This window comes from Mesitornis unicolor, unplaced genomic scaffold (assembly GCF_000695765.1).
Source record: "Mesitornis unicolor isolate BGI_N332 unplaced genomic scaffold, ASM69576v1 scaffold21236, whole genome shotgun sequence".
Taxonomy (NCBI): domain Eukaryota; kingdom Metazoa; phylum Chordata; class Aves; order Mesitornithiformes; family Mesitornithidae; genus Mesitornis; species Mesitornis unicolor.
Window position 1 is genome coordinate 57,739 of NW_010190578.1, and position 24,064 is coordinate 81,802.

General features: G+C 39.6%; 1 protein-coding gene across 1 annotated transcript; it reads right to left on the reverse strand.

The window, feature by feature from the left end:
- Positions 1-374: 374 nt before the first annotated feature.
- LGMN (legumain) lies at positions 375-19,112 on the reverse strand. The gene is made up of 13 exons (XM_010186450.1): positions 18,941-19,112; positions 11,201-11,298; positions 10,324-10,405; positions 9,704-9,789; positions 7,951-8,026; positions 7,406-7,468; positions 6,549-6,615; positions 4,819-4,937; positions 4,087-4,176; positions 3,197-3,394; positions 2,390-2,560; positions 1,218-1,285; positions 375-420 (listed from the first exon to the last, which is right to left on the reverse strand). Exons 1-13 carry the CDS (start codon positions 19,076-19,078, stop codon positions 381-383), a joined length of 1,296 nt encoding a protein of 431 aa, XP_010184752.1. The 5' UTR covers positions 19,079-19,112; the 3' UTR covers positions 375-380.
- Positions 19,113-24,064: the final 4,952 nt, after the last annotated feature.

Consider the following 24,064-nt stretch of genomic DNA (forward strand, 5'->3'; position numbering starts at 1 on the left):
AGCAATAGTATAAAAAAATCTCCAGAATTAATGACTCAATGTTTAAATTTAGCATAAATTTAGCAATCACTGACAGGTGGCTTGTAGTGTTCATCCAGAGATTCTTAAAAGCATCGCGCTTCAAAACAAATCACTCATGTTGAAAGCTCCAGGTGCTCTGCCAAAATGCCCGAGTGGAACCAGCAGGCTGTCAGCAGGTGGGGATGCAGGGAGAGCACTGGCAAGTGCTGTGCTGCTCATGGTGAGGAGCCTCAGCTCCCAGCACGGTTCCAACATAGTGGTTGACTCTCTTCATGTTGCATGCATGTAAAGTCTGGATTATTACAGTTATGAAAAGTTATCGCTTCTAGTAAGGGTTATATTAGGGATTGTTGTTTCCATCAATACCCAAGGCACACTTTATCCATGGCCAGGAATATTCTGCAACAGAGAACAATAATGAGAAACTTTCCAGGTGCTCTGTGCTCAGACTGTTCCCCAAACTGATGCAAGTGGGGTGCCACCAGGAGTGGGGACAGCAGTTCTTCACCTTCTGGGTGGCATGTGCATGTTGCCTTAACTGTCCCCCTTCCCATTCCCTACCCCTCTGCTTTCCTCTCTCACTTTTCTTTCTCTCCCATGTCTCTCAAGCTACGATCCCATCTGCTACTACAAACTCCCAACACAGAATTTCAAGACCAAGCTTCCCTCACCTCTACTGCACCACCATGAGTCAGCCTGGACCAGTATTTCCCCACTTTCCTACCATAGACTCACAGATGAAGGCCCTAGCGCTGTATTCCCTTTGCTCACCAGAGCCCAGCAGTGCAGTGGTGGTGTGAACCAGCAGCTGAGGGGAAGCAGAGAAAATACAGCAGTTCCCAACCTTGCTTCATCAGTGTAAGATTACACAGGAGTTGCAGGGCAACACCCTCGCAACAGTCATGGTATGTGATGTTATGTGGTGCTGTGGGATCCTCCAACTGGCTAGAATTTCCCCTGAAGGTCTTCAACAAGGAAATTAAAGGGTTACTGGGGAACTGGATCATCATGAATGGGAGAGGACTCATAATGATATGTTTTCCAAAATAAGCATTCCTAACTTTGGAGTCAGAACTTTACTGCCAAAATGGACAACAGAGCAGAACAAGTAAGACGCTTCCAGTATTATCTGGCTATTTGCTTCTGTGTTTTCAGCCACAGATAAAACTACACCGTGTATCTGGGAACCTCATTACCTGTCAATGGGGTATCCTCCTTCACAAATGTTGACCAAGGCATACAGCTGTCTCAGTGCATATTCATACTGAAATAAACAAACATTGTTAATAATTTCAACTATGAAAAGCAGGTATTGTTAATCCAAACTAAATTGTGGAAGTAATTTAGAGATTCTATTGACAGTCAAAGTGTTTATTTGCTGGTCTTGACAATCTAGTGCTAGGCTAAATGGATCTTCTTCTGTGTACTTTGCTCTTTGAATTTCATTAGGTAATTCAGCTGTTGCTGCACACTGTCTCCTCAGGCAAGGCTCACCCATCTAACCAATTTCATTCAAAAAACCTCACAAAACCAACCAAACAAATAAAACCCCAAAACACTAAAGAAGAACTAAAAGTTTAACAGAGCAATGTGGCCTACTAATAGCCTGGTTGATGAGAAGCTCCATCTGAGGGAGTGCATCTGCTTTTTATTTGTAGGTAGTGCTTAAATCTTGGCTAACTGCCACATAATCCCATTGCTTTCTGCTAAAATCAATTAATTTGCTGTTGACTCACCCTACCACACAGCACTGCCTGCTTGGGTTATCCTGCCTGGCATCGGGACTGGGTTTTCTGGAATAAGAACTGACCTCTGTTATTTTTGACTAAACAGTACTTAGCACAACAGGATTTGGTCCTCAACTGGGATCCCAGGAAGATCAGACAGCTATAAAAGCCCTAAACTAAAAGGTGGCTTTTGGGAATTCAACAAGGCCACCGAATTCCGTTGGCTATTGCAAAGAACTATGCAACACACTGTCACAATTTAGAAATCTGAATCTACTAGGATTATGAATTCACAGTGGTGGTGCTGTTTCTGTTTTGCTAGTAGAAAGGTTTCAAGCAGAAATAAAACATAACATTTAATATTGAGACTTCTGAGGAGGGAGTTGATGAAAGGGCAGCACTAACTAGCAAAAATTAGAGCATATTTTCGTTTTGTTTTTAGTGATCTTCTTGCTTATCTACAGAGGTAGTGGCAGTGGTTTCCTACTTTCAAAAGTATTACTCACCCTTTATACAAAACCAAACTGCAAGACTGCCCCCAAGCTAGCTTTGCAGTAAAAGCTGATTTTGCACACCTGCTTATGACTGCTGTGCTTGTTTTACCAGTATGTGTATCAGGTTATATCTAATGCTCGACTTACCATGGCTAAGTGCCAGTTGAAGCAACGAGCTTTGAAGTGGTTCACCGCTGACTGGTAGCAGTCGTAATTGCTGATGGTCAATCTGTCTGACAGAATTTGGTTGGCCTGTTCTTTTGATCCTGTTACTAAGGTGATGATCTTTTGCATGGATTCCTGGATAAATTCTCTCACCTGCACACAAAACAAAAACTTAAAACATGCTTTTTCTAAACCTAATTTGAAGACTGTGAATAAAATTATCTTTCTTTAAACCTCAACTCTGGGGCTTTTTAAGAAACACAGTTTTGGCATTTATTTTTAGCACAGTCTTTTGGGCCTGTCTTTTGACACACAAATGAAAACCAGGGAGACAAAGTCAGACTGCTGGCACCAAAAATCACTCACTGTCCTTGTAGTGCTCTGCCAGAAAGATACCACCAATACTGGCTAACATTCTGCAGGGGCTATTTGATTTGGGAGACTTTAGCTCTGCTGAGACAAGAGTTGCTCTAATACCAAAGAATAACTCCTCTCAACAAGAATCCCTATGGATGCAGATGAGGAATTTTCTGTCAATAAAAGCTGCAAGACTGGCTTTTTCCTAGATAATCACTACTGGATGTGCCTTGTGGAACAGATCCCTGAATTTTCAAGGAGGAATAAACCATCAGCCAGAGGTTTTACCAGTCTGGAGAGTAATTTTGTTACAATTTGCAAAAACTGGAAGCAATCTCATTGGCTTCAGCGGCGTTACTTCTCCCACTGCTTATCATGGAAATAAATCTGACCTTGACCACGTAGTTCAAGATTTATTTATTTTTTGCTTACCTCCAGGTGTGTTTTCATCTCTCCAGCAATCCTCTTAGCCTCATAAATGTCATTGGTAGCCATCAGCTTTCTTTTCATGATTGCAAGTGGCACGTCGGGACTAGGCATCAGGTCATGGTGGTCTACAGGCGGCAGAGAAATAGGGACAGCTTTCTTCCCCATGCCCTGAAACTGCATCACTTTCATGGAGGAGATGCTCTGAAGGTTAGAAAATAAACAAATGGAAACTGTCAGTCACTTCAGCAGGTAGTCTTGCTTTGTCATTCAAACCTAACTCTGTAAACTTGCTTTACTGCAGAAAATAAAGGAGATCATAGGGTTGTAAGTTTGTGTGTCTGCATACGAATGTTGGGTTTTTAATACAAGGTCAAGGCTGCCAAAAACCAGGCAACTTTTACTTCCAAAACTCATTGCAGGGGAAAAGACCATCAGGTTAAATAATCTGACTTCGTTTTTTTTAACAAATATTTAATGTGTGTTTCTATTAACACATTGAATAACAGGACTATTATACATGATATATCACCTCTAGGCTCTCCCCATTTGAGGGATCAATGTACTTATTAATATTTTATTAATATTCATAATATGCCTGAAAGTGGTAAATACCCTTCCTGCCCTCAGCTGAAGTGAAGTGTTAAATCACTGGCAGAGCTTGTCTCATATCCTGACTACTTGGATTAAAGCAAAATACAAGGACGTATTTCCTTCAGTATCAGGAACATCATCTCTTGAATGCTAAGTGGTCTACTGAGATGAACAGTTTTGTTTTCAAAATCAACCCTGCCAATTTAAAGAGGTGGTTTTTGTTTGGTATTTCTAAGCGATGGAAGTATAGGGTGCAAAGGTTTTAAGATATATCAGACCAGGAAGCCCACTGGAATACATACTCTGTTTCCATACTGCATCACATGGCTGGTGTTGGTGCGTTTCTTCACCAGTTGAAACTGCTTGTGGAGTGTTTCTTTTCTGAGATCCTCCTGCATGGAGAAACTTCCATGTGGTCACAGATACTTAAATTCAGCTATTCTAAAAATGCAAGGAAACCTGGAAAGGGTCATAGCTCCCACTATGTAGAAGGAAGTAAAGGGCAAGAGCTATACAACCTTTGAAATAGATAAAAGTAAAAATTGTAAAGAAGGTTTGACAGCATATTCTCAAATTGCTTTTAGTGATCTCCTGATTTCCCAGCGAATGGGCAAGAAGGAAGTGGGCTAGCATACAAATCCCGGATTAGTTTCATTAATACTGTTTTCCATTATGCTAATAAATGGCTTAGCCACAATTCAGTATTTAAGGATCCCTGCAGCACAGGTACAACTTACTGAACTGCCCAATTTCTTTAACAAATTCGGAGATGTGGTCTCAGATGAGCAAATCAAGATTATGTGAATCTGAAACTAGAAGTTAGACAGTTTCTAATCTTTTAAATAACAAAAAAAGAAGACAATGTTTCTGAAAGTTAGTTTCAGAAATAAATTTAGTGGCCCATACAAATAATTTGGTGATTTCAGTCTCGTAAAAAAGAAAAGACTTTCACAAATCCTGTAAAGGAGCTATTTTTCAAAAGCCTAGTGATTTTTCATGCATGGAAATGCAGAAACCTTATCTAAATAACTTACCATATCTGAATCTTCCATCCAATTCACACTGTACCAGTCCCCAAGGTAAGTCTGCCTTTCGTCATCATAGTAACACGCATAAGATGACTCTCTGGGATTGGCAGCTGTTGTTGCATAAACTGTAAGACAAAATAGAAAGTAATCTATTTTACCATGCTTTTGTACTTCACTGCACATGATATATTTGTGTAAGTACTCTGGCTTTCCATCATTTACTTGTAAATAGCAGGAAGGAAAGAAGCCTGTTAATCATTCTGTGCAGTCACTCTCAGTGCTGTTATAAGAGCTCCTTCCTTGCTGCCAAATGTGTGGTCTGAGATGTTTAAAAAATAATATGCACTTCTGAGGGAAAAATCCAATATTTAGAAAACTGCCTGAGAACACTGTGCACAGACAACCATCTATATATTTATTAAAATAATGAGGATGTTTTCCCAAACTTCTAGTAAATCCCATAAATCATTTTTTCTTCCAGAAAATGCTACCTTCTAAGTAATACCGTTTCTTGGTTAACACTGTATACTGAGAAAAGCAAACCAAATCTCTACAACATCTGCCCCAAGCACAGTATCCCAGTAAGCCATCTCTAACGCAACAGAAATACTGTCAACATGTCTCTACAGGTATTAAGACAAAAGGTATTTTGGCTTTTCGCCAAAGTCAACTCATAGCATACTTGTGTAACTGAAGGGAAGTCCACATTTCAAAATGAAAGTGTTACCCATGCTTTTATATAGCTATAGTGTTGTTCTCACTCGGAGTGCATCTGAAGTTCAAAAGCCAAAAAAACAGTCTTAAATCTTGGCTTTGAAGGAATGTGCTGCTCTTAGCACTCTTTAAAATGCTTACTGAGCATCCAGTTAAGCTTTACAGTTCACTATTGAAGGCTGCCCAAGACAGCTTTGTAGTGTAATATATAAATTGTCCATTTTCTGCCTTTGTATGTCTGTGGCAGAGCTGGTGATAAAACCAGAGTTCTCAGACTGGAAATTTCTAACAGAACAAACTTTGAAAAATGCTGCTTCACTCAGCATTTATTTTGAAGCACGGTCAATATGAAACATTCTGTGTGTACTTTCTGTAAATCCTTGATAGGGCTGTAAGAAGTCTAGATGGGTGCCAGGCAGCGAACTCCAGGGCCAAAGACCCAGGATGCTGTGGATAGCACATGGTTGGTCTTCCCTAAAATCACAGCTTCAAACTACAAGAAAGCCAGAGCACCCAGTGTCCCTGCCACAGAGCAGGACTTTGAAAATGTGATTCCTCATCTTTCTCAAGGCTGAGGTCCCAGCCATGAAAGATCTTAGAAACCCCAAAAAATCTGACTTCCACTTCTTGGGTTATTGTGCAAGAGAGTGTCGCAAAATTGGTTGGCAATGATGTCTCACAAGTGCCTTTGCTACTCAGTGAAACTGAGGGCAGAAACTTCCCACCTGTGTCAGGATAACTTAACTGCTACCAGTTAAGGGCAACCGCATAATTCCTGAACAGAAATTCTTTTTCAACTTCTCATTTGCAAGAAACTGAAAGCCCTAATAGTCCTTATAAGACTCTACTAATTCTTTAAAATGAACTTCCCATAAATGGAAAATATTACTCCTTCTAATTCTTGTGCTCCCCTGCTAAAGCTACATAAAGTGCCTTGAACCTATCCTTGATACAGTACCTGTTTAGGTTCTGCCTGTGACAAGTTGTGACATTTAAGTTCAGTAAGTTAACTGATTGCTCACCATTGATATTATCAGCCAAATGATTCATCATAGATCCAGACTCGCATGCTTCAATGTAAAAAACCATCTATAAAATAAATCAGAGACCTTAAGAAATTCCATGAGGAAATGGAGGAAAGTCCTTCAGTGCTTTTTCAGCTGTAGCTAGTTGGCCTGTACTGCTATCCCTGAAACAAAAGCTACCCATAATGCTACAAAATAAAACAGAAAAGCAATGAGATCAATTTTTCATGTTTGGGAACTAAACTATTTGGAAAAAGGAAGCATAATCACAGTGAAAAGATGCTATTAATCTCTACACAATCCACAGGGATCTGTTCATAAATACACAGCAGACAGATTACCACAGAAAGTTGTTTTAAAAAGGTAAACTACTAAAATGTTCCAAGTGTTAATTTTTCTGCTTAAACCTACTTGCAATAAAATAAATGCACGGAATTTTCTGACAAGAGGTACAGTCTCTTAAACTATATTGTTAACTGTAAGAGAAACACAGGGTCGATACAAACTTCCTGTAGTAGCAGTGCAGTCTGCAGTGAACAAAGCACAGGAAGAACAAGTCGGGTACACTTCATGAGGGTGCGGCAGTTACAGATGTTGTTTCTTCATGGTCGGTCGGAGTATATACCATTACTAAAATGCAGTACTCTGCACATCTGAATGTTGACTGCAAATGTAAACTAAAAATGGAAAGCAAAAATTTGGAGAGGATCAATCCTTTTAAGTGCAAAATCCTAATGCAAAATTGTGTTGCAACAGCTCCCTCCTGCTTTAAACAGCTCTCAAAATGAAGACAAATCTCTCTCTTCCATGCCAGCTGCTCTTCTAATCTCACAACTTCTGATATGCTTATTTACCTGACGGTACTTTTTGTGGCGATACATGTACCAAATAGTCTTATTCAAGTCCCTCACGTGAAGCTGTAAAATAAGAAGGCTTGTATTAAAACCACTTAGGTTCAGTAGACACATAATTCACTTAATAGGAATAAATACTAACTGTTGTGAATATGTTTATTGTTTCCCATTAAATATATTCAGTGTTTTGCCTTTCTGAAACACAATGTTCCAGTATTTACCACTCCAGAAATGATGAGTAATGGTCCCAGATAATGTCTATGGTCCACCAGAAAGCCAAGTCATACCTGTGTAAAACAGTCTGCTTGGACTACCAAAGTCCAATGTAATATTAAAAGACATAACTTAATTTCAACTTGAATGCTCAGATTCAAACTAGAAAAAATCCAAACTGGGGCAATGAGGAGAATACTGCTCCTTTTCTGCCTCACCCTTCAATATGGCGTTGAATCAAATATTTTTGTGGTTTATATTTATTACTTATTATTTTAGTATGTTACTAAAAAGAATTTTTTCATGACAAAGTAATCCCCCAAAATGCTTACATCATCATCAGGAAAAGCCAGAAGTCCTGGAGCTCCATGGTCAGTGAAATAAACAAACACATGATCCTTGGGACCACTGTAATAAAAAAATTGCAAACAAATTCTTTCTAACCACTCCAACCTAATCTTCATTACAAAATCACCTGCTTCCCAGTGCCAAGACATGTCAATACTTGAAAATAATACAGCTCAAGCACCTCCTCCTCTTGGTAATATCTTTTTCCTCCCAAAGCATACTACTTTGGGTGCTTATGAGTGTCTCCTCAAGGAGTGAAAACAGGGATACAGACCAGTTTTCCAGCCTGTGTAGTTCACTGTTTGCTGTAGAGTTTTATTGCACTCTAAAGCAAACAGACTATGCTTGGGGGATATTAAGGTTTTGCTCTAACAGACAGATTTGCAAAGGGATTTTACTTTTAAATAGTATTTGGGGACAATTAAAGATAAAATAATGTGAACAGATTGGAAGGAGACCCCAAACCCTTCTCTCTTCCTCTGTACCAGTGGTCCAGGAATCTGTATTTCCTCTTGCTCTTTCCTGACTGCAAAGAGGTGCAACTGCAGCAGCTCAAGGGGACATTGCTCAGCTTTCTGCCTAGCCAATAACTCTCTGGTTAGGGAACAACCTGGAAGACAATCTGGAAGCCTTTTGGAGGAACGTAACTGAGTTTTTGTCCCACCCAATAGCAAAGTCAGGCTACTTGGAAATCCACACAACTGAGCCTAACAAAGAAGGGCTGTGTGTTATTATTCTGGCTCCCACTCTTGGTTGAATTGAAAAAGTTCAACCAAGGCGAAATGTAAATAACTAAGACTTTTATATGTGGGTTCAAGTGGTCTTCCTGAGTAGCTAAGAGTCCCTCTACATTGCTACTCCTTTATTTGATTTGTAACATCAAGCTTTCCCAGGTGAGGTGTGTACTGAAGTACTTTATTTTTAAATTAAAAATGCCTAAGAGTCACCTCTTGACTCATTTCAGCTTCTAGAAGAGAACAGTCTAGTAACTGTGCAGCAATTGATTAACTTTTTGCCTGTATGCCTTGCATATATCATTTTCTATCTCTGCTTTTCAGGAATGAAGTTTAAATTCAGAGCAACAACTTATTTGATTACTGGCCTGCTCTTTCATTTTTATTCTCCCCAGTGTCAGGGCAGGATTCATCTGTTCTGTTTCATTGCTTTGTCTCTAAAATTACACTGTGCGATGGGCACTTACACTATTTTTCTTTAACTAGGTTAGTCCTTTTAAATGGTCAAATTTAAATTTTAACGGTTTTACAGGAAATACCATACACAGAAAAATAACATAACTTTTTACTAGCACTATTGAGTCAGAAATATAACACACCTTAGTAAACAGGCATCATACATTCATATCTCAAACTCTGTAGAAGCAATATGAATAACTGTCTTCAAATAAAGCCCTCAAATTTATTACTTTTATTCTTGAATCATCTAAATTATATCAGCCTTTATAAACTACGTCTATTAATTATAGATCTTGCATTCTACTTAGCCCGTCTACTATTTATTATTGTTCAAATATCAGAATATTGTCAAACTTACAATAATTTGTGTAACTTAACTTACAAATACCATAAGCATAATACATCAATTACAAGGTTATTTGCTTACACTACTTTTTCAATCACAAAGTTTTTTTGCATTAAACTGTAATTCCATTTCACTACATTCAAAGCTTCAATCGCCTTACTACACATGCAATTATTTTTTAAATTAAACTTCTCTTACCTTTTCAATACTTTTCCTGATCCCACTCCCTTCACTGCTTCTGCATCTCCTCTGAGAACAGCAAGGAAATTCTTTGGAGTAACATCCTAAGGGTTTAAGAGGATTAAAGCCAAATCTGATCATAAACACAACAAAATCTTCATTTAGAATGATGGCTTCTGAAAGTCAGAATCCATGCAGGGATGGCAAGTTTAGCTGGCCATCCTTTTCAATCTATTATTATATAATGTATTAACCACTGATGATTCACTCATATACTGAATCATGAAATCACCAAGTGATTGGATAACTGTTCTGATTTAACAAAACAATTAGTCTTACATAGCTGTTCTTCAGATTGAGTTACAACATTTAAGAATGCAAGACTTTTCCTCCTTTTATTTCATGTGCCAGCACAGAAATAGCATAAAGGTTTACTTTTAGGACCTCTGCTTCACTTCAAAGCATCTATTGTTTACATTCATCTTACAAACACCAAACTTCATGCCAAACCATGCAGGTGAATAAGATGGAGGCTTTATACTATGTGCATTTTTCAGTGTAAGCTACAGGCTGAAAGGATTTATTCAGAGCATTGGCTAATGCTGGACCTTCCCTGGGGAATGGTGTTTCATTCCTACCTCCTTTGTGTAGTCCTTGGGGACTCCAGCATACACATCTGTGCCATTAGGTCTATTGATGACAATGCCTTTTGTTGGATTTCTGAAAGTTAAACAGGACATAAATATGAATAATTAGTCATGTGCCACACAATGACCACAGAACATCTAGGAAACAATCTGAACTGTCCTGAATGACCAGATTGCCCATATGAGACTATGGGTACTTGCACCACGTCTCAGAAGTCGTCTCAGAATATAAAGGCCTTTTCACTTCAGTTACATATGCTCACCTCAGGTGCTCTTACCCTCAGAGCACCTTCAAATATCCCAATATTAATGCCAATTAATCTGCAGATGTAGGTGAGTGGTCTAATTTACTATCATCTTCTGCATGTGAAGTTTGCTGATTCTTGCTGAAGTTGTCTCAGAATCAGAGGCTGTAAAACTGAACTCTTTCATACAGAAAGCTCCAGTCAGTCACCAAGAACGGGATATGTACACTTCTTTGTTGAATGTACATTCTGGGAATGAATCTAATAATGCACTTTCAAAAATCCCTGCGAGTCATACATGGAGCTTTGTTTGTGGTTTTAGGCTATTTATCTGCTGTAAACTGTTACGCCTATGAGTTAATATCACTTACTCTTATAACAAGGAAGCTCTGCAGTCCTCAGTGACACAACTGATTCTGAGTTGTGAAGTAAGGCTTAGAAAGCTCATGAGCACATTTCAAAGGAGAATTATTGTGCTAATGGATAAGATGTCATCTATGCATACTACATGCGGATTTAAAAGCTTTTCTTACAAAAACTACGGCAAACTCAAAACACATTGGTGACTATGGCATACTTGTAGTAACCATACAGTTTGTGAGTAGTGCATGCTCATCACTTACTCTTCATTATCAGCAATGTCATCATACATCATGACAATGATCTGTTCATCTGGAATTCCATTTCGGTGTACAATCTGGTACGCATGGCACACATCTGCCTGAAAGGAAGCAGATTTTCATTACTAGCTTTAACAGAGATTTAACCTTTGAGACCAGAAGAAAAACGGCTTTGTAGACCTAAGAGCAGGCTGTTGTCCAGAAGAAACTGCATTCTACATAAGAAATTGAGGGTTTCTAAAGGGATGAAATGCAAGGGTTAAACCAAAACACCATGTCATTCACCAACTAGGAGTAGTTGCATTAATAATAGAGACTATGATTAAAATATCTCTCTCATTTACTTATTTCTATTATTTATTTAAACGGAAACCACAAGTTACTTCAGACTTGATACAGATAACAAAATTTAACAAAATTTTCTCAGCAATGGTCTGTGTTCTGTGAAAAAACCTAAACGAAAACCTTGTGCACTGACAGACAAATCCAAAGTGTGCCAAGCAGAAGAAGAAAAGAGTTGGATTTCCACCAATTTCAATTAGTTCTGTACTAAGCCTGCATGACTAAGCATCAAAGACTGTTCTTGGTTTAAGCAATTATGTTTTACCAATCTCATCTCTGGAAAGATTTTATTAAATTTAGGTTACTAGATAAGAATTTTGGTTAAGGAAATGTATGTATTCGTATGCGTTCTTGTAGAGTAACACTGGAGCAACTTCAGGGCAAGAAAACAGATTTCAGCGGAGAACAGAATTGCAGAATTTCTATTCTGGCTCTTCTCCTGACTTGTACAGGATATGAATAAGCAGATTTTCTTTACAGAACCATCTTTGCATGATGCAGAAATAACAATACTCATCAAAGTGATATTACAGTAAACACAAACCTCTATCAGAATACTAAATTCTTAGCAACTCCAGTCCAAATAATTCTCTTTTATACTTGCAGTCTGTGAATGACCTAAAGGGATACCAAAAACAATTCCTAAACTCTACAACTACAACCTACCACAGGCTAGAAAAGCTGTGCAGATTTCACAGAAGAAATCTCATCTAACAAATGCACACTCCAAATGCAGTCAAGAAGCAAACCTTAAAGCCTGTGTCTCTTGAACTAATCAGGTTTGCTAGTTTGTAAGCCAAACTGGAGTGGTTTAAGAGAACCTACGTACATTCAGATAAGTTGGAAGTATTAGTGATTTTGACTAGTTTAAGTGAAAGGACACTGTAAACTCCTGTCACTTTATAATCTTTGATCTTCTAAGTGCGGCTGAAGCTGAAAAGAGAGGTTAGTTGTGCAAGAGTCTGGGAAGGGTGAGGCACATTCAATGCTGGTGAACTCTCCCACAGCAAAATCTCCTCACGTGATTAACCCTGAATGTTACATTGTCCTTACTAAAGAAGTTCCACTTCCTACTCTGCAGGTCAGCCTATGTCCTCTTCCACCTATTCCAGGTAACTTCCACTGTTTATAGTTTTCCATTTCCTTGCATGTCATTATACCAGCTGCTGCCTCAACAAGGCAAAAGGTAGGGGTTAAACAGATATAAAAGGCATCACATATAATATGAAACTGCAGAGTGCAGGTTTGTCTAAACATGTATTCGATTTTCAGAAGCAACCCAAGCAAAAGTAGAAGAAAACACTAACTGAGGGGCATCTCTACACTGGCTGATAAGTAAATCATAGATCTCCTCTCACCCTCGATGCAAAACACAGTTCTGTTATGCTGACAGAAAATAATATAGGCTGGCAACACAAGGAAATGCGTAGGCGTACTATAGTGATATAATATCAGTATCTTCAACCAACGAGTGTCTGTGCTCCCATAGACACATGGCTGGCCAGTAGGGACTTCAGAGGTGTTTAAATTAACACCAAAGTACCTAAAATTAGTTAAGCTTCGCAAATGCATGTTACCAGCTTTTTGTCTGTCAATGAATTGGAAGGAAGGAGTGAGGAGACTTTTTGCCCACTATGTCCTAACTGTACCTCCTGGTAGTGTAATTGTATGACCAACATAGGCTAAAGCTGCTAAAGCTGCATAGGTTTTGCTGCTAAAACTCCACTGGCTGAAGTTGGACATTTCTGAGTAAATGGTTGGGTTTTGTTGCAGAGTTTATTGCTGAACTGACTGCCCACCTTTGATGTTGGTCACATGCTCCTCCTGTTCTCGCCCATGTTTTTTTCTACGTGAAAAAAGAAATCTCTATAAAACCAGAATAGAAAGAGTCTCCTGCTAGATTAGGGAGGTGTATGCAGATCTAGAGTATTTCCTGTTGATGTGTAACTGCCTCTCAAATACCACTATTTCTGCCTTGTTTCTTCCAGAAATATTTCTGGCATAGCTGTACCTGTAATCCACCCTAAAAGAGGTAGCTAACATTGTTCCAGATCTCTTGTTGGCATTATTCTTGTTGGTTTAGTGTGTGAAACGAATGCTATGAACCTTCACTGGATAAATTCGCCACTAAATGCAAATCACACTTCTGTGGCCATGATTTGGGGTGATTTTGAAGGAAAGCTGTAGCTGGACAGCTGCTGCTGCACAGCTGGGCTCACATGCCAGCTCCAAAATGGACACTGTTAATGGCATGGTTCAGACCTTTCATCCCCAGCTTAGTCTAAACCTGTTGCTACCTCAGCAAATTTCTACGGAAGATCTATGCTGAAATAATTAACTCCTAGATTTTTGAAAGCATGGGGACCAAAGGTGGAATTCCTCTCTTTTCCTGGGATGGGCATTTTGTTTCCCAAAATGCACATTTGGGGGAAATTCTTAAAGGAAAAAAACCCCCAATTCCTGTAATTTCCTCTGCCGTACAGCTGCTTATATACATCTGAGTGACACAGCTTTCAAGCAGACTGCTTGAGGGGAGGATTTTTGGAAAAATCAAGTTGGTTTATGACACATGCATGCACATGTAGTTCCTAATGGGAAAAGCTTGGACTTCTGTGAAATTGGTTACTTCTGGTCTTATGACTGCTACGTTCATGGCTAAAAAGCATGTGTAATGAACTGGCAGCTTCATTGAAAAATGGCACTGTTCCCATTACAGCTACACTGAAATGCCATAGCCTAAAAATGAATGAACTCTTAAGATACAAGCACGATAGAAGAATACATCTAAAATGCCAGCCATGTTTCATTCCCTTGCTTAAACATATGTAAGTGAATCAGCCAAAAACTATAACTGCATTAAGAGCTTAGGAAAGGTTTTCCCATAGCTTCAGCTACAGTTTTGTAAGCACAGTGAGGAAATGTTAAGTGAAGCCAAGTAGCCAAGGCATTCTTAATGTCTGTTACCTGCAAGACTGGAGAATTTAGGACTGTTCTGGACTAAGATACTGCCCCAAAACCCGGAATAAATACAGTCCCTGGGGCATCAAGCTTGGTAACTGTAAGACTAGAGACAACAACTGGAAACAGACTCATGTATGCAAATTCAAATGTTTTTATTTTCAGCATTTTAATTCTGCCAGACTTTTTCAGCTATTTTTCTCAAGTATGTACTCCACCTTTAGTAGGACTGTGTTTCACATCAGGCTTTTCCACTGACTATGTTTTTTGGAATATCCAGAAATCATTCATCTGTCTTTCTGATCAGTTTATGAAGCCAGCTTTATGTTTGAGTTAGCTGGTATAATCATCTTGCAGGAGAGGCAGAAGTACATACAAAATTATATTTCTCTTAAGGAGAACTAGTTTCTTGGCTCGTTCTCTAAGTCTACCAATAGCGTTTAGTGCTGTATTTGCTCATGTGTGTTACTAAGCTTTCCAGATTTCTAGCTCTTTGCATAGTAGAGAGCTGAGCCACTTTCCCAGGACATGAGGGGAGTACTCTTTCTGGTATACCTAATGCTTAGCTGCATTTAGGGAATAGCAGCCAGTCTGATAATCAAAAAAGCTGCGATAGAGAAGTCAGAATAACTGCTAAGAGGCAGAAGGGAACATGTCATTTCCTTCCAAAGGAAAGAAAACGAAAAATCCAGCACCAAAGAACTGAGAAGCACAAGCAGAAAGCAGTATACAAATGAGCTTTGCAGTGACATTAAGCCTATCACATTGGGCTGTATACAATTAAAACACTTTAAATTTATTTTAGGAACTTAATGAGATGAATGTGTAAGATGAGTTTAGATCATCCTGATTAGCAAACAGTCACAGTTCAGCTATCACAGAGGAAACAAGTGCCTGCCAGGTGTGAATCTCACTCCTAGATACGTGCAAACTGGTTTTTTTCCTTATCTTGTCTACACTTGAGGTTTGCACCACTGATACTGGATCCTGACCACTGGCAGCTGAATTAAAAGTCCTGGAAGGAGTTTCAGATTCCTTGAGATTACAGGTGCAAACTCAGTGTTTACAGGGCCTGCACAGTCTTTACAAACTTATTGTTCGCAGGGTCTATACAGCATGCAGTGATGGACTATTTTCCCCACAACTTTTCACGTATGAAATTACAGACATTTTTGAAGGCATGGTCGTCTTCTCCTCCTTTTATGTTTTCTTTAAGTCAGATGAACACATCCTGCCATCAGGTAACTACTGCAGAAGGCAACAGAGTATGTTTTGGCTCTGTTGTGTGCAGCCAGCATGCAAACAACTGGAGCTCACAAAATATAAATGTAATACAAACACACGACATCATTTATTAACTGAACAGCTGAACTGAGTAACTGAAACCCAGAGATGTGTCAGCTGAGGTCTCAAGTTACAAAGGGATACTATGAATGTTTAGTTGCACATAGGGAATAGCAACCAGTCCAGTAATAACAAACTGTCACACTGAGCAACTACTTACAGGAACATTCACACCTACAAATTTACGTATACACAGGCAAGATCAGAGAAGTTCTGAGGAAGAAAGGTGATGGCAGGAGGAAAGTGAATTGCAACAAGCTTTATTCTGCAGTTTCTCCCTTGAAAAGCAAAGAGTTACACAAATCTGCAGCCCTGGGGCGCTGCTTTGTTTTCTGACAGTACAGCTATTTTTCTACTGAAAAATAACGTGCTTTTCTGCAGGTGTTCCCTAGGGAATAACTTTCATGATGGATGAAATGCAGATCTGGAAGTCCAGGTCTTACTCCTGGTTCCACTGTAAGTGACTTGAGCAATTAATTTGCATACTTACAGTGCTTTTGCTTCCACCACTGGAAGACAGGGAGTACTAACACACTCAAAGACATGGTTATCAGTCTGCATAATGCTCCCAAAAATCTGTTATAACTCCTGAGATTTCTGTAGTACCTGTCCTCCTCTGTATATCTTTCCTAAGAGTCTGTGGTTCAGCTAGTTCTGCTGGGAACAAGTTTCCCCAGTTTTTTCATGCCCAAGGCGCCCTTCTCTGGATTACTCTTCGTGGCACACACACAGTGGGTTTCCCGTGAACTGCTGCGTTTGTCTCACTGTTCGCCCTCCCACCACGGGCACTCACTCCCGCCAGGCCCTTAAGGTTCACCACAAAAGGCGGCTGGGCAAGACTGCACAGGCTGCTGATGTGCTGCATCTTCTGGGAATTGGTTCTTTTCCCAGCAAGTCAGAGGCACCATAGCTTGCCCAGGACAGGAGCTCAGCCCCATTCTGAAGGATCCTTCACACAGACTCTCTTATTTTATGACAGATTTCATAAATTTGGTCAGATTATTAGTGGTGTTCTAATTTTAACTTTCTGCAAATTTTTATACTGTACGTGAAGCAAGCAGTAGAGGTTAAAACAGAATTTTCTTGGACTGAAATTCAGAACAATTGCAGATATTTTGCACTGTTAGTTGACTTTATCTTCAAAATGAAGGTGTTCAAAGAAATATCTCTCTCTTTTTTCTAATCTTGAAAAGTAATTACTTAACTGTCTGCAAAGCATGACTACATTCAAAAGTTAGTTTGCCTCTGTGAAACTGGCATGTTCAAAGGATTTGTTGTTGGACACAAATGTGTAAGTGTGCATCTTGTGTTCTTCGTAACTCCATTACACCTGGCAGGTATACTTGCCATTGAAGGCTCACTGACAGAAAGGTTAAAACCCTATGTTTGGGCAACTGTAGAAAAGTAATTCTCAGGAGCCACAGCTTCAAAAAAACATAATTTTATTTAAAGAATGAATGTTGCAGTATTAACTCCTCCTACAGTGGACGGGAGCCAGTAAGACTGGTTATACAGCAATGGCAACCACCAGAGCACAACTCAGTAATTATATTTAGACACCTCAGGGTGGGCAGTGATCGAATACAACACAAGTATTTTTATAATTGTTTTCTGATTTCAACTTTTAAAATCTCCTTTTTCATAGATTTAATTTGAAATAGGAATGGCTTATATTAAGGCTGTAATATCGCAGCTACAGTGATCAGGTGATAGCTAGACCTCAAGGAGCAGGCAAAATCTCTAAAACCAGTTTGTCAAAGTGTTGAGCTGGCATCTCTCTGTAACAGGTTTCTCTTCAGATGCAACAAGGTTGTCAGTCTGGTTCATTTAGTTTTAAGCTCATCACTGTGCTGAAAGCCTCAAACTGATTGTGAGCTGAGGGGAGGAGAAACAAACAGAAAACCCAAGCACACAGAAAGCTTGTTCCTTCCTGAATCAACACAGATACAGAGGATGAAGCCGCTCTACATTTTACAGGCAGTTACAGTAAAAATAAGAAATACTTTAAAAGTTTTAGTGTTCAGCAAATCAGCTTGATCTATGTAGCCGGTACATTTAATACAGTTTAACTATAAAAATGCTGGTTTTGTACAATCTTCAAGTTCAACTTAACCAAATAGTAAACTATTTTCCTAACATTTAGAAATATACAAATAGAATCATAGAATATGTTGAGTTGGAAGGGACCTTTAAAGCTCATCCAGTCCAACCCCTGCAGTGAGCAGGGACAGTGTTATCAAATCAGGTTGCTCAGAGCCCCATCAAGCCTGACCTTGAATATCTCCAGGGATGGGGCCTCCACCATCTCTCTGGGCAACCTGTGCCAGTGACCTACCACCCTCCTATTGAAGAGCTTTTTCCTAATATCCAATCTAACTCTACCCTTCTCTAGTTTAAAACCATTATCCCAATGTGTAGAGAAATCAGAATTATATGGATCCTGTTCTCCAGAAAAGCAAAAGGTAGTTCTGAGTTTAGAGCAAAGACTGCATTTAAGTGTAGGTTAATCTGTTTAAGGAATCGCCCAAGAATTCCTCAAAGGGAAAAACTGCCATAGTCTCCTGACTGCTGATTATAAGTCTTGAACTTAATCAGAGTTAAGTCACTTGCATTTAATCCTGTCCATCCTGACACTCAACCACAATTCCACAACACACTGGCTTCGACAGCCGTGTCAAACCCAGGAGTTCCTGTTCCCTTTTCTCCTCTTTCTGCCATTCACTCTGATTCCTGTACCCCGGTGCACCACATCCTTTTGTGCCAACACAACTCTGAGGCCATGCCATCAAACACAGCGAGCAAACTGACTCAGGTTAAAAAGAACCCCCTTCTGCATGTCCTCCACCCCATAAAAATATATTGTGCATTTACAGCCTTCACAGATTTTTTAACTGGAGCTTTTCCATGACATAAGGAAAAGAGGAAAACAAATGGAAAGATGCAAAGCTTCACATGCTCCTGGAAGTCTAGAGGTAGAAGCACTTGCCCACATGACAAAGGGCTGAACTACTCTAGGCAGCTATCATTTCCCCATGTGTCCCAGAGCAGGCATTTTCAGGAGCGTGACCAGCATCTGCATGTGAAAGCAGTGGTCCTTACCTGGTGTCGATAGTTGTACCAGCCGTTTGAACCTGCAACGATCACCACCCAGTGCTTGCCTCCATCTTCAGGGTCTTCCATGGGGAATGCGCTGATGCCCAGAGCACAGCCCAGCAGCACAACTGCTTTCAATATCATCTCTCTTCTTTATTTACTCCACAAATGGTGGAAAAAAAAAATCCCTAATGAAGAAGTTTGAGAGAAGTAGATAAGAGGATGTCAGTCAAAAATAAAACAAATGCAAAACAAACACCAGTAGTATCACAACTAGAAGCTTTTCTTGCTTGCGGGTTTTTTTTGGTTTTTACAGACCATTCAACCCACAGTACAATTTCTGGTCATATCTTCTTTTAGCACCAAGCTGCTACTAGTTACAAGAGTTTTCTGTCAGCTTTCAAATCTGACTGAATGCAATTCTGACAGGGACAACCAAGTCTTTCAGCTCCCTCTGGTTGTTTTGTTCCATCATAGCTGGTAATGAATAAGCCTCAAATACAGAGCAAGCCTCACTATCAAGTATTTCACTGATTATATTTTTTTTCAGATTAATACTGTTCTCTTGATCTCCACTTGTGTAGTTCACTGATTTCCACTCACTAGCAATTAGCTCATTATTAACGAGACAAATCCCGGGTGTCACAAAAGCTCTCTGTGCCCGCAAAGCCAGGCTGTGCCGCCGTTCTGCACAAGATACAGCCCTACTAATGCTTGGGCTGGGGGGAAGTGCACCCTATGAGAGCCTCATGCTACTTGTGCAACCTGCTATGTGAGTGGAGACCAAATGCGACGGTACCACATGAAAGAGAAGTATTTTCATCTCTTTTGCACAATGGTTAAGTGTTTGCACAAAGTGCACAGCAAGATAGTCAGGTCTGAGCTGGTGGAAGTCAAATTCAGAAAAGCAGAGCCAGAGAGGTTTGAGAAATGCAGAAATGGCTCTTGAGAGGACTAGAAGTAGTGTCCCCACTACTGAACGTGCTGAGCACCCTCAATGTCAGATAAAATGGTTGCTGTAAATACAAACCATCTGGCCATATCTAATCAAAGGTTTGCTTTTTGTTTGGGTTTTGTTGTTGTTGGTTGGTTGGTCTGGGGGTTTTGGGGGGGCTGGAGGGTAGTTTACATGTGCTGGTCACAGTCTCAGGGCTGCTGCATCCAATGTGTTCTTCACAAAGCAAACTCCCCTAAAAAAACGCATGCTTTTGGCAAATGCACAAAGATCACCTATTTCCTCATGCACCAAGAGATGGGATTTTACACAAAAAAAAAAAAGAGATTTTTGGAGGTTGATCATTGCTGATGTGCATGTAAGAGGTGTTGTAGTAAGAGGTGGAGTAATCTACTTTAGCTTAGTTTTCTCTGCAATAAAAAATGGAAACTCCCAAGCCACACAACGTGGTCACAAGGCACAGTGTCAAAGCTACCATAAAAACCAAATAACTAAACAGTATCGAAGTCAGCCTCAGTTTCCCCACAGTCAAAACCATCTGTCTGCAGCCACTCAAATCAGGCTGAAACAGAGAAGTAGCCAGCTGACTGCCAGAGCAGCTGCTAACCTAACATCTAGTATGGGTCTTTGCAAGACTGGATCTGCTGGTCACCAAGATTAAGTCTTGCAGGCAGCAGTATGAAAAATATATTGTGTGTATATATAGTTACATGTGTATATATTTGGAAGGTTTGGGGTTTTTTTCCTTTTTAATGCTGCTAGCACAAAGTAAAGGCAGTCATGTTAACACACCAACTCCTATAGGAAGAGCTGTTACCACACAGAAAAACTCCACAACAGAAAGGAAAAGACAGAACCAAATGTTAAGTGCTATGACACAGCTTCTTCCAAAAACTCACTTGACTCTAGGAAACTTATCTTTCAGAAATAAGTCACTCCTGTCACTTCCTGCAAGCGCGAAATTTGGGACCAAGAACAATGCATAATATTGTAACAATTTAGGATTTGTTGAATTATTAGCTACTCCAACAGTTAAGCAGATAGGAAGGAATAAGCAGAACCTTTCTGCAGCTTGATAAGACAGTTATAATCTCTCATGTTTAGCCGGAATTGTAAATATTTGTCATTGTTCTCACCAAACAGTAACAGGTGGCTTTGCATGGCAACTCTGCCTTGTCTGTTTTGCCATTTCTTCAGATGATTAAGACAAATAACATATTAATGACTGCATTAAAGATGTGCTGTGTTTACAGTATCCACAAAAACTGCCTATTCTGTTGCCAACTAAACACGAAGGTTAATTTCAAGGCAGATCCTAGCATACAGGCATCTATCACATGAGAACAGTCACTGTCCCCAGTTACTGATACACCATGCAACAGAGCCTGATGTAGCTTCAGAAAAAACACTCTATGGAGTGCAAAGTCCTGAACGGGAAACAGTTTGATAGGGCTGTCTTTCCTGACAACATATGTTTTGTCACGGATAATTTAGGCTAGAAAAAAAAAACCCTCCTTTTTTATACTAATGATATAATCCTACTTATCTGTCTTTTGCTATATCATAACTAAATCAAATTAACAACAGAAAGAACAGGGAAACCACTGAGATGTACCACAATGCACTAATAAACCATGATTAATAAGTGCTCAGCTCCTCAAGATTCTCCAAGCAGCATTTAAAATAGGTTTAACTACTAAACAGAATGAAGTGACAATAGGTCTTTCATTGCTTTTTTCCAACTACTAAAAAAACCAAAACCAAATAAAACAAAAAACTTCCATATTTCTGCTTGTTTTAAACAAAGCCTTTGAGTGCTCAGGCAGCAATTTAAAAGATTGTGTTCTGGGCTGTGTTAAATGAGTTCTTGACCTACAGTTGAGAGGAGAAAGTTCCCGTCACATGCTATATCTTTGGGTAATATCAGAAGAGAAACTAGCTCAGTTGACCAGCTTACCACAGGTACATAAAAAGCTTTTTTCTGCAAGCAAAGAACCAAAGATCTGTCACACGCAATCCTAAATGAGAGTGAGACTACATGGAAAAACTGGTAATTCAATACAAGACCACATCAGAGCTTTGGCTGACCTGCAAAAAAAGTATGAGATTATGTTATCAGCGCTGCCTAGTCTTTCTGGTAGAAGCGTTAATTAACTTTACTTTGGGGACAGTGTCAGGAAAAAGACACATCTCACAGACACAGTGAGTTCAGCATCAGATCTACGCACGCAGAACTACAACACGCACACACACAGGTAGGGTCCCCTAGAAGCATGGCCAGAACTGGGTGGCTCTTGCCAGAACAATTCACTCTGCTCCTAAAACCTGTTTTTCCTGACAGAGGTACTTCGATCACTTCTCATTACATGGCTAGCACACATCTCTGACTTGATAAGAGGGGATGCTTAAGAAAGACCGCATCTGGAAGTGGCCGGCTGCTGCTACAAGAAGTCATCTGGTCAACAGCCTGTTCCCCAATTTCCCAACTTTCCTCTGGGAAAAGAGTACACCAAGATCAAAAATCTTAACAACAGGACACCACAACCTAAAGAAAGGAGTCTGAGTTGATAAAAGTATTTTCCACTAGTGTTTAGAGTGATGTTGACACTTTGGTAGCTTAAACCTCAAACACCTCAAGCACAGCCTCTAAGAGATGTATAAACAAGAACCATATATCCATTTTCCCTTCATGTGAAATAAGGGAGTTAACAGCAATCTTGAGGGAAAATAACAGCCTTAAGTTAATCAGCTGACCATTCCAGTTTTTTCTTGGAAATCTCTATTTCTTTTCAGCGGCTCTTCTTTTGACCACCAGCCTTTTAGTTTTCAGAATCAAGTCACAATTTCTTTTCCCACACAGTGCTCACACACTGTCTGTCACTGCAATACTTAGATGCTAATTTCCACAAAATATGTAACTCACGGTAACCCTCCTCACAGTAAACTAATGTCGGCAGTTCTCTGTCAGCAATGTTCTGCCTACATGCTGTGCTGGCTGCCACACAAACTGAAGCACCTAAACTCGTGATTAAGCCCCTGCGGAATTAGTCTGATTTTCTTTATGCACTTGTATGGTAGAAAGAAAAAGTCTTTATCACTGCAAACTCTGATAAGCTGCATTTTGAAGGAGATTATGGTCTCCGTTGCAAAACAATTCTTTACAAAGTCTACTAGTAACCATTTTATGAATCAGCTTAATTTGATTAGAACTTGTAGTGAAATAGTTTAGCATAGCAACTGAAGATGTTTAAGTCACTTTTACTGTAAAAAAAAAAGAATCTGTGATTATGTTAACTCAGAATGGTTTTAAGCACTTTTAAAAATGTTAAATAAAGGTATTTAAAAGTCATCTTAAATAAGTTTATTCTATTGTTTTCAGATTTGTCTCTCAGCAGCAGAAAGATGGCATCATTTATCAGGGAGGGAAAAGAAAACAACCAAAATCGTTCCTTATGCTTCCTAGGATGGTGACAACCTAATACACCTGGGTTTTGAGATTGTTTTTTATTCCTATGCACTTTAAAAAAGCCGAGAATCAAATCTGGCATATCTTAAGGTTTCAGTAAAACTGCTCCTGCTACTTACTTTCATATCTGTCTACAAATACACAAAGCCTCTGCAATCACATTCTGATGATAGAAAAAACAGCTATTGCAACACTGGATGAATAACTTTATTACATTGCATTATTCGGGGCGGGGGGGGTTGAGGAAGAATAAGTTGGGCACAAGTCCACATTTCCACTCAACAAACATGAAAAGGTTTGGAGTGTGGACAATGAAATTCTGGAGAAGATATTACACAAAAGTCTGAGATTCCTGCACCCCACTTCTTTTACTGTGGTTTATCTCAGCATTTCAGATGTTCACTACCACCTTTGTTTTAACCCCAACACAGGGTTGTCCCACCTTACCTAGGAACTAGTGGTGCCACCAACTCTGAGCAAACCTTGGCGTTATGGCAAGGCCATCTCCCAGATATAACCAGACACAGCACAGGACCTTTCAGGCACTATCAGCTCTTCAGAGAAAACCCATAAATTGTTACCATCACTTTCCCCCGTTAAAAAATGTATTACCGGGGTCTAAATTTTTGCATCCCCCTAGACCTCCGTCTGCTCCTCAGTGCCAGCCCTGAGCAATGCCCTTTTGACTCTCCCTCCTCTTTCACCCCCC

Coding starts and splice junctions, on each gene's coding strand:
- LGMN (XM_010186450.1), bottom strand. CDS start 19,078: ATGATATTGAAAGCAGTTGTGCTGCTGGGCTGTGCTCTGGGCATCAGC. Junction 9,790..10,323: donor CCAAGGACTACACAAAGGAG/GTAGGAATGAAA, acceptor TTAAACCCTTAG/GATGTTACTCCAAAGAATTT. Junction 1,286..2,389: donor TCAACTGGCACTTAGCCATG/GTAAGTCGAGCA, acceptor TGTTTATTTCAG/TATGAATATGCACTGAGACA.